Raw genomic sequence first — 11,706 nt, 5'->3', positions numbered from 1 at the left:
TATATTACATTTTGTTGTTAGTGATCATAAATAAAAAGTGGTACATAATCCCTTTCATTATCTTCCTTTTTTTATATAAAGATTATGTATTATATTCACCATCACCATCATCCGCCGCAGAACATCATCATCAACACAATCAACAACAACAAAAACACACAACAACAACACCATACTACCATCACCGCCATTTTCTCCATCGTCTTAAATATCAAGATTTTATCGTCATAAATTTCTTAACCGTCATCTTATTATTATCAATTTAACACACATATCAGTGTATAAAGCACGACGTATACCTCATCATAAGGCGAGTATTAATATCACGTTTCAAAGAAATAGTTCAGTAACCAGACATAAGTTTTCCTTATATTTTCATAAAAAAGGAGTGGGTATTTACCAATGAATACAATATTGATCGTCCGTTTGAGGAGAACACAAATGCGTCTGATTGTGCTGGTATTAATTATGACGATGATGATGATTGTCGTGAAGATATGAGGATGGTGAACTTCATGATGATTAAAATGATGAAGACAGTGATTTTGATGATGAGGATGATGATGTTGAATTATGCCAACTACGATGGTGATAATGATGATGATGACCACGGCTATAATAGTGATGATGGAACTGACCGAATTTGCATGTACTAGGCACAACCAAATGCAATGCATTTACATAGTATATATAAATACTACTTCAACGCACCGTGGTCGCTCGTTGATTTTAAGGACCGAATTTGAGATAACACCAAAGTGAGGTTCTATAATACTGTTGACACAATAGCGAGCAACGTTAGTGCCTTCAGTGATTTAGTTTTTGTTAAGGTACAGTTAAGTAAAGCATTCTTTTTTTTGGTCAGAGTCTCAAAAGGGAAACAATAAAATATGCAAGTGAATTTTTTACACCCCCCACCCCACACACACACAAATATCCACACAATTAATTAAACAATATAGTTCATGCCATTTTAGGCGGATATGGCAAGCACATTATATTGCGTAAAACCTAGATGAAAACACTAACACGTGGAATACGTTTACTTAATCAATACAAAATTCGTCACAGATGTTACTTTTTAACACTTCGATCGTATTCATAAATGAACTACTAGCAACAATTATAAGCACAGGAATCACATGTAAAATCAATGCAATACCTTATAATATACATCATTAATTTATTACCATCTAAGTTGTTCAAACGTTTATAAAACACAGCTCCGATCGATAAGACACTCTTGAAATTTTTATTCCATTGCTTTTTATTTGTAAAAAAACTTTATGTATAAAAGTTAAACATTCATAAGCCACTGCAATTAATGTTAATCAACATTGAGTTTTCTGAACGAGGCAACAGGTGCATCATTCTGTTTGAGATGATCAAGGTCGACGCCATATTTTTCGCTTGAGAGATCCTTCATGTAGTTGCAGAACTCAGGGCACTGTAAGTCGGACAACATGTCGTCTGAAACACACAGTGATTTATGCTCCATTTTGTGATTATTATACAACTTAATTTCATGAAATTGTGCATAACTTTTATTTACTTTTTTGCGCTGCAAAAAATGTAAGGTTGGTATCTTATAAAAATAGTTTAACCGCCCAGTTACAAAACCCAATGTTGTATTCAGTTCACTTCTCTTAAATTATTGCATCATTAATACTTAGGCAACATACATTTGACACACCGATACATGTCACTCGCAGTGGAAATCTTTTATAAAGTACTTCAATTTTAAATGGGTTTTGCCGCAACAAAACCTTCCTTAATACCATTCATTACATATTTTACCAAATAAGTACCAATGATTTGCTGACAGCTTCCAGCCGACGGTCCGTCGTAGTCGTCGGGGAGATACTCCGTCGGTAAACACTCCATGCCCAACTCGTCGTACAATTTGGTCATATTATGACCGTGCAAACGCATCTGCAATACATATGTTAGGTCCCCATTACTGCGTGTTAATGATTATGCGAAGCACTTTAGAAGGCAAAAATGGGTAACAATGCATCATACAAAAATGATGAACCATAAATCGGAAGTATACGTTCAGTCTCTTACAAAATTATAATAAAAAAGCGTTGTATTATCTTCATAGAAAGCGATAGCAAACTAGCCTATATATACAATTTAACAATCTTCGACGGACGAACAAACATCTCAAGAAAAAAAGGAAAGAGGCGGGATTTACCTCTGTGTAAAAGAAGTGCTTCAAATAAGAGAATATATTTAAGAAAGTGTAAATTATGTATACAAACATCAAAAACGCATTACACAACATCTGCTCAATCAAATCCCTACCCGATCCTTTGTCTTCTGCTTCAATAAGGGGCTTACTAGCGACCAGACAGCATCGAAGAGCGCCAATTCATTGTACAGATGGACCCCCTTTACCCTCGCAGGCAATGAGTTCTACACACGAACATATACAATACTGTATGTGTTTGCTTTATATTATCGTCTTGCATGTTCATTATACTAGTAGGCTATCGGTCACTTGCCTTTAATAAAATCCAGTGGTGTTGACAAAAAATTATCGTCCTATAATGTTTCTTGAGTGTTAATAATCCTTTATATTGCAAAGAATTATAATAAAAACAAATGTGTATAACTTTATAACAATATTATTTATATTTTGCTATGCTCATAACGATCGAATAATCTGTAATTTAATAATAATATTGTGCTCTTCATAGATAACGGTGTTGAAAAAATACGATGTTTGTCATCAAACGTAAAAAGATCCTTACATCTTGTCGTATTTTACTTGACAAAGCAAGACATTAAATATATTTCATTTCCCTTAGCGATAAGAATAACAATTAAATGTAAAGTATAAGCATATCGCATGAACACAAACACCAATATTAGTGTTGGTTATCTTAAATTATCTGTCGAAAATTTTGTCTTAGTATAATATTTAATGAATTATAGAGATTCCACTATTTTTACCGAATTAAAATAAGTTTCAATTATATGATTTAAATTCAGACAATGATGTCAAGTGCACACCTGATAATAATCCATAATATTTCGTCCTTGCTCCTGTCCCATCAACGTCCTGAAGTGGCCCATGGTGACGTCTGTGTTGTCAATGAAGACACTGAGGCCGTGGACTTGAACGGTTTCATCCCTGTTTAAGTGGTCGCACAAGAGACAAATGGCCCTAAAGACGTTATCAATACCCCATACGTTTTTAACCGTTGTCATGTCCAGTACACCTGTTAAAATAAAACAAGTTTTTGTATTAGCTTAATCATAGCATAATGAATCATAATGAAACAAACGACTTTGGACAGCTTTTACGTGCCTAGCTCAACAGTGACATGGAGAACTGTATTTTGCTCGCAGAGTCATATACTGCACACCTATGAAGAAGCTTTGGCATGTCTCGTAGGCCAGTGACATATATCGTTTTCATTTCTAGCACACGTGTGAAACAAAAACATTTGTGTATGCTTTGCCACATATATACCTACAGTTTATTAGGTTATTTTTGTTTCGCTTGTCAGCTCCAGTGAGGCCCAGTTATTTTGTTACACAGTGTCTTGTCTAGCCAGCAAGTGAAACAAAAGCATTTTATGCTCTTTGTCATGTTTAGTACATCATTTCAAAAAGGCATTATGTTTGCTTTTCGTGTCTAGCTGACGAGTGTAATTCGCTAGTCATGTTAAGCTAACTATCTAAACAAAGGCATTTTGCTTCGATTTCCGTGTCTAGCTTACAGTAGAACATAAGCATTTTTTAGGCGTGTCATGCATTGTTCACAAGAAAAAGCAAACGGATTTTGCAATATGTGGCATGTCTATCTCGCCAGTGAACCACTCGGGTAATTTCAAGCATTTGTAAATTCTAGCCCGCCAGTGAAACAAAGGCATTTTATAAGTCTTATAATGACAACCTCACCAGTGAAACAATGACATTTTGTAAGCTTTTTCAGAACACTTTAAATTTACCGGTCTCCAGAAATTACACATGTACTTTGCGTAACCAAGGGCCAAATGTGCGCATATTCCGAGAAACGCTTGCTATAAAAACAAAACTATACCATTTAATTCGTGATGTGTGTGCAAACTAATTCAAATACTTTAAATTTCATTATTTTTTAAAGTAAACACACTCATAACAACATGAAAAGTACGCAAAAGAAAGAGAGAAAACTAGATAAAATTACTAAGAGATATTACAACAAACTTACCTGTTATTAGTAAATTGCAACTTTATTCCGAATCAACAGAAGTCTTTATTGTTCTTGTATCAGTAGGGGTTACACAGAATCAAATTTCATTGTTAATCATTGGAATGAATTATTTCGTGAGCAACCGACCGACAACCCTACTTGTTTTCTCTCCAAAGCGCATGGCTTAATGTTCCGTATCTTTTTGGTTGCTTTTGGCGGATATAATTTGCAAGAAAAACATACTATGAAAATATCGGCCAACAAGAATTGAAAAAGCGCTTAGTCCTTCGAAGTACACCCATGAAATAAAGACATTGTGTTAGCTTTTGCTGTCTTTCTTGTCAATAAAATAAATATATTTTGTAGACCATTTAAAAATTATATTGTTATTTTTGTCAGTTTGTTATTTCTGCCATGACAAGCGCAGCAGCAAAACAAATGTATGTGGATATCCCTTTTATATTTAGCGCGCCAGTGAAACAAAAACATTTTGTAAGCTCTGTTGTGTTTAGCACAACAGTGAGACATAAAAATCGTATTAACTCTGCCATGTAGCGCACCAGTAAATATAAGCATTTGTAAGTTAACATTTTAGCACAAGAACGAATCCTTGTGTTTATAGCGTTGTCAGTTGTCAGTGAACAAACAATATTAATACCGTTTGACATAGCTAACACATCAGTAAAATATTGGCTATTTATATCCAATGTCTTGTGAAGAACAACAGCCACAAAAAATACATCAAATGCATTATACAGATTTTGTAATTGTTAGCAAAGTTGTGAAATAAAGGTTTTGTGTTAATTTTGTTACGTCTACATCACCAATAAATACACGCATTTTGCGCGGACATGTCTGGTTAAGCACAACAGCCCAAAAAGCATTATGAAAACTTTGTCATATTGAGCATACTGTTTGCATACAGATTTTGTGTTAATGTGGTCACGTCTACATCCCAAATCAACAGAATTATTTTGTAAGCGCTGACACGTCTTGTTTAGCACAAAAGCCGAATATAGATAAATAAAATGCATTATGAAAACTTTGTCATATTTAGAAAATTGGTGAAATTAAGGTGTTGTAATAATTTTGTCACGTTTATATCCCCAATCAACAAACGCATGTAATTAGCGCTGACACGTCTGGTTTAGCACAACAGTCAAACAGAGATAAATCAAATGCATTATGAAAACTTTGTCATATTTAGAACACTGGTGAAATAAATGTTTTATATTAAGTTTGTCACGTCTGCATCGCCAATCAAAAAACCATTTAGTTTGCGCTGAAACGTCTGTTTTTGTCCATGATTATTATATTACATTTACAATGCTAAGTTAAAATAACGTTATACATAAATGACAAACTGTTGGGAGTATTGTTTAATTTTCCCTTTATATTTATTTACAGATACTCCAAATACCTTTACGGTCGATGATCAAACGCCGATCGTGTTTGTCCTTGGCCCTGGGAATCAAGTAAAATCTGAACACGAGAAAACACATATATTATAACATATATTCTAGCGTGTTTAAAGATCATGATTTCAGTAAGCATACTTTCAATTGACAGGATTAATGCTTTTTGACAGTAAGGTTGTTATTTCAATGCGGAAAAAATACACGAATAGGTGGAAAAACTGGCCATCGTTATAAAACACCAGAAGCTGTTTCACGAATGCTAAAATAACACCCAGTTTATATTATTCATCTCTATGTGATGATTTTAATTTTAAGCATAAAAATACCACAAAAAAGAATGTTAAATATATGTTAAAGTCTTAGAAGACAAATACACTAATTTTACTTGCAAATATGTTCAAATCGATGATAGTAACGATTAAGTTTTGAAATCAGCATTATCTATTAACAAAAAGTACAAAGTTAATATGTACAAACATAGATTGTCATACAGATCATACAAATCTCATATTTATTTTTACCCTGTTTTTATGATTTCTATGAGAGTCTTGTCTGTAGGGACCACATTACGAAACCAGGCGGGTGACCTTGTCCTCTGTTTCCAGTAGTTTTCAAACCTCTCCCGGGCTCCAAGTTGGCTGAACTTCCGGGCGCGCAGAAACCGTAGTAGAAACCCGAAATCTAAATTTAGAAATACGTATGACAAAACATTTCCTAACATGCGTCTGATGGGAATCCATTTACATCGTACGTATAAGTTTCCATGAAAATTGTATGGACTTGCGGTAGAAGGTAGTGTGCATAAAACATGGCAACAACTGTATTATTCAATGTTTGTGTTTCACATACATACTAATTTTATTTTTTATTCAAGCTAAGTGTTGTTAAAATATCAATAATATCTAGTGATCATCGCTTTCCAAACATTAGATGAATTTTATGTACACATGGGTCATTGACCGTCTGGAATTTCTGTAAATAGCAACTTATACAGCTTTGACCTAATTAGCCATCTACCCGAGACATTATAGATCATTAGAGGCCTTACCAGTGGGTGCCCGGAGCCATTTCTGTTGTAAAACCCACCATCGAAGGCTCTGCACTGCTAACTCCCTATCCTTATCATTCAACTCATTTAACTCTTCATTTGCCTTCTTCTTACCGGCGCTATCAAGGTTGCTTACAAATATGACGTCATCTGGCAAAAGAAAAAGTATCAAGCTTAAATAACCATTCAACATTTTTAACATTGCAAACACAATGATTTTTTGGAATTTTTCAAATTATATTTAAGGGGTACAGTCACTGAACCATATTTTATGCATAAACAAGATACATTTCAAGATTTGTTTGCATTTTAATCATTACATCATTTTGCGCGAAACTTTTATATAAATTGAGATTTTTATTTTGCCACTTATAGGAGTAGTTATTTATATATTAATGTTCTTTAAGAACTTTGGTCAAAATCACGATTTCGGATTTTCAAATGCATTCATTCACAAATTGATACATAATGTGGATATAATGCTGTATTAAAAAAATGTGAACGGATCATAAATATAAAGTGTCAATAAACATTTTTTTGTAATTATACGTGTAAAAGCGTATTTATGCATACTTCAAATAGTCAACTATATGCAACGTTATAATCACGTGGTATTATCGCGCCACACAGCAGCTGAAGCTAGAAATAGAGCAATTTAACTATGCAGATTAAGAAAGAACAAAACAACAAGAGGTCAGGGAGAGACCACCAATAATGTTGTTAGAACTTTAGGTCCCACCCTTTTTTCAAAATAGTTGTATTTGTATTTCTATGTATATTTTGTAGTTTTGTGAATATTTTGGAAATAAAATATGTTTAAACTAACAAGAGAACAACACTAAGGGTCGAGTGAAGAAATGCAAATTACCATCGATGAGACAATGATGGTTATATCATAAATATTAGTGGACCATAATTATATGACTAGATTTACCGATACACGTAAAAAAGGCCTGCAGAATAAATTATGAGAACAATTCGTCGCCGTGTGATGGAATTCCAAATTCTTCTTTAAAATTTTACCCAATGTCAATTATGTTGATTAGGACCTGTGTCGCACACGAAATGCAATATTGTTGGTGGACAAAAACAAAGTGATTAAGTGGATTTTTGTTTGTGCAATGCAACACTGTTTACTGTATCAGTTTGAACGGTACTCCAATGGCAAAATTAATCAAGTAAAAATTAGAGAAAATGCCTTGTTTTGTTATCGATACAAAGCTCGGAACAGTCAAGTACTTGGATGATGCAATACCTTTGGTAATTATAACACAATTTAAACGTTATTAAATCAAGTGAATAAGTTTTGCCCCCCCCTTCTTCAAATAATGTATTAACAGTTTTTGACGTTAACAACATTACCTTGATCACAAATACAACCAGGATTAGATATCAGTTCAACAGCCTCAGTTCCGTTTGCTATTATGTCATCTTTTTTAACAAAGTTCGTTGGTTTTCGTTACACATTTATAATAAGTAACAAAGTACGTTTTTGTTGCGAAGCAGTTATCGCGCCTAATATCAATTGCTTTCTTGTATTTATATGAATGGTATTTTGTAAATCATACGTTGGGCTTTTACATGTTCGTTTAAACAGGATATTCTCGTCATCTTACTGTATACTAAATGTTGCTTAACGATCATATTATATATTATGAATTTACCTTTGCTTAGGTTGAACACGAGACTGGTGATTCAGACAGAAATAAACAATTCATGTATTCCGTTTATCAAACAGGATATCAGATACGTACTGAGACGAATTGAGCCAAACTGTGGTTCCCAAAACGCGTCGTAGGTTTAAATGTGTCGCTTTATCAAATTATTTGATGTAAACATACAAATGTATTCATTCGACTTGGATGATATTTTCATGCAATTGTAAACCAAGCATAAACAGTGTTTTTTATGTTAAATACATGCTATGTATCTTGCTGTATTTTGCATTTGACTTCATGTACTTCTCATTTAGATTTCGTTACAGATGACATAGGCTATCATTTGCGAAAGTCACCGCACTTTAATGCATTTCAAGATCGTCCTTTATCAGTGCTATAAACAGTTTAACGATTTTTAAAGTCTTATATCTATAATTCAGATAAAACTGATCGGCAAACCTAACGCTTATTTTGATCAGAAGTACAGCATGTAAGGATTCCCTCTTTTCGTCCAATCGGCTTAAAACAGTTCACATCCGTATTCAAGGAAATGGACACGTGTACGATGAATTCCCGGATTATACAGTATGGGTGATTCATCATAAAGTTATCACACGATTGGTGTTTTATCGGTTGTTTGGTGCGTTTATAGTTCTGATATATCGTTCAACTTAATTAATATTTTATCTCTGACGGACGTTTCTCGATTGATTTTTAAGCTTCGTTGTATTTATTTTGATTAATATACGCGTGTATAGATCACTACTAGTATAATTTCTCATAAATAATCGCCTCAGTCTATACGGTTATTCTTTTTAGGTATAACATTAATTTTCTTTTAATTGTTTTTTCATAGTATATTTCGGTCACATAAACAACCAAGCAATGTAATACGGTTCTTTAACATCCAATATTGCTGCTTCTTCCTGTATTTGCACGATGATGATCTGAAATATTAACTATATGATGTTATATTCCTAAATCTTTTTGTAAAAAGAAGGGACGTAGTTGACACTTGTTCGAAATTTCATTTCATCGTTCCTCAAAAAGTTTTAACTTTAACGCTCTGATCTCCTGCCTACCATTGAGTAATTAAACGATAATTAAATTGAATGTGTTTTAATTCCCCTTTTTATTGTTTAATTTGAGTTGTAATGCTATGAGGATAAATTTTATTTACACTTATATGTACCGTGAATATTGCTGGGCCAAGTGTGAGGTTGAGCGCTCTAAAACCGGTTTAAACCCACAGTGCTTTGCATTGACCGTTCCAAGGCGTTGACCCAAGCTTTATTCTACTATGTGTGTATTTTGCCGTACTGTTTTGGTAATTTGTCACTTTCCATAAATAAAGGACCACGAACGCATGTATATTAGGAATGCAATACGTCTGGAGCAGCTGGAGTTTCAATGCATTATATTGTAAATGCTCACATTTAAATATGAAGTTTTTTAAATAAATAAATTATACATTTGAGTTGAATGTTATGTTTACACAAAAAATAACAACACAATATCGTAGGTAACAGTTGGTTATGGTGAACATTATTTGTTTGTACATATATAACGGGCAACAAATACGAACGTTCGTGTTAATATTTCATAAGTGGGTGTCCATGTTATAATATGACTTCAGAAAATCACCAGCTAAAGATATGCCGGATGTTTATGGTTGTTAGGGTGGTTGCACTGAATAAGCTTCGGGGATGAGTACCATTTTCTTATCATAAACTATTATACTTAATTGATATAATTTAATACAAAAGATACATTTTCGTGTGAAATAAGCATGTTTAAGCCAAACAAACATAGAGTATTATTTGTGGTGGTGGTAATATTGATTTCCGTCATGATGTTTATTTTTGAATAAAATTAATTCATAATTGATTGATTAATATAAAAATATGAATGCAGTAATGATAGACTCTAGCGCACGACATACTGAACGATAGGGCGGCGACCGAAATAACGTAGGAACGAACGTTGAAATAAATAAATAAACAATAAGTTAGAAATAAATACATATATATATATATATATATATATATATATATATATATATATATATATATATATATATATATATATATATATAATAAATAAATAAATAATAAGTTTACACATAAATAAAAAAACAAAAAACAAATGTACAAGCGTAAATAAATAAAGAACAGTCAATTAATAAATACATAAATAAATAAATAAATATGTGTTCTAACCTTGTTTTTCTGCCATCCTCTGTCACTTTTAAATAACAAGTCTCCTGCTTTGACTCAAGGTAAACGTTATCAGCTGCACGTTTAATCTTACGCGAAAACAATAATCGGAAATATAAACCTGCGCGCGCGAGCCTTACAAAACAACTACCGGCAGTTACAGGTTTAAAATCGTTACGTAAGGTATAGAGTTTAGTCTACCTTACTGTGCACAATAATTATTCGACAAAAAACAGCGTACATACAGATACAATTTAGTTTTAATTCATGCATTTAAAATGTCGAGCACATAGTTAAAATTATATAAACAGCATACTTTTTTTAAAGGACGCCACTTTTATTTTGATGATGTTTGCAGCTGATATAGTAAAAAAAATTAAAACGAACCCCAACAACTTATATATAGATTACACATATATTGTCATAGTTTAAAGACAACTGTCGTGTTTAAAGATTTATTGTGCAATACATATTCATTTAGAAACTGTATACAATTGTAAGTATGAAGGTAATGGTTTTAATCATACAGATAACTTTATCATCAAATATGAAATCAGTATGGTCCGTTTACATCTACTTCATCAATCCGCCGCTTAGATGCGGTAATGGGGAATAGCAAGACTAAACGTTCGTCCGTCGGTCCGTCAGTCTGTAAGCCCGTCTGCCATTAACACCTTTGACGTACATTTATTTATTTAACTTATTAAGACGATTTACAGAGGCTAAAAGTCAGTCACGTCGGCTAATGCTCAATATCAAACTATAAATGGTCGAACGTTTGAGCGTCTATGCTCGTGATCGTTCAATAACTTCTACGAACTTTGAAGGATTTTCATAAAAGTTTGATGAAATATTAACTCTATCGAGATACTGTGCAAAAGCAATAATTCGGTCACACATGCTTATATTCAAGGTCTCACTTAAATGTCAAAAGTTTAAGCCTACATTTGTGTGTCCGCTCTCTATGCCCTTTAACGTTCAATCGATTTTCATGAACATTATTTTTAATATTTAGCTCACTTTGACTAGAAGATCAAATGTTTGAGTCTCCATTTTTGTGTCCGCTTTTTAAATCATATACCCATGAAGAATTTCACGTATCTTTGCTGATTTATTTTTCATGTATGCTAGTCAGTCAAGCCGACGTAAGCCTAATGTAACGTTAAAGGTCGAAAGTGTG

The 11,706-nt window shown here is 33.1% G+C and overlaps 1 protein-coding gene across 2 annotated transcripts; it reads right to left on the bottom strand.

Annotated features, from left to right (window-relative positions):
* Positions 1-1,238: 1,238 nt before the first annotated feature.
* On the bottom strand, positions 1,239-10,639 carry LOC127831946 (alpha-tocopherol transfer protein-like). 2 transcript variants are annotated; one of them, XM_052357032.1, is made up of 8 exons: positions 10,530-10,639; positions 6,653-6,802; positions 6,126-6,285; positions 5,607-5,668; positions 3,019-3,227; positions 2,308-2,418; positions 1,809-1,932; positions 1,239-1,470 (listed from the first exon to the last, which is right to left on the bottom strand). In XM_052357032.1, exons 1-8 carry the CDS (start codon positions 10,543-10,545, stop codon positions 1,328-1,330), a joined length of 975 nt encoding a protein of 324 aa, XP_052212992.1. In that variant the 5' UTR covers positions 10,546-10,639; the 3' UTR covers positions 1,239-1,327. The 2 variants fall into 2 exon arrangements, with proteins under 2 accessions (XP_052212992.1, XP_052212993.1); XM_052357033.1 differs by having other exon boundaries at positions 5,607-5,650.
* Positions 10,640-11,706: the final 1,067 nt, after the last annotated feature.

Source organism: Dreissena polymorpha, chromosome 5 (genome assembly GCF_020536995.1).
Source record: "Dreissena polymorpha isolate Duluth1 chromosome 5, UMN_Dpol_1.0, whole genome shotgun sequence".
Classification (NCBI taxonomy): domain Eukaryota; kingdom Metazoa; phylum Mollusca; class Bivalvia; order Myida; family Dreissenidae; genus Dreissena; species Dreissena polymorpha.
The sequence above is the reverse complement of the archived record's forward strand: the minus strand, read 5'-3'. Positions and strand labels throughout refer to the sequence as shown.

Bases quoted from the DNA above. Each gene is read 5' to 3' on its own strand.
- LOC127831946 (XM_052357032.1), bottom strand. The intron at 3,228-5,606 runs GTATTTGGAGTA...TTATTTTAACAG, and splicing joins TTTGATCATCGACCGTAAAG to GTGTACTGGACATGACAACG. The intron at 1,471-1,808 runs GTACTTATTTGG...TGTGTGTTTCAG, and splicing joins AAGCTGTCAGCAAATCATTG to ACGACATGTTGTCCGACTTA.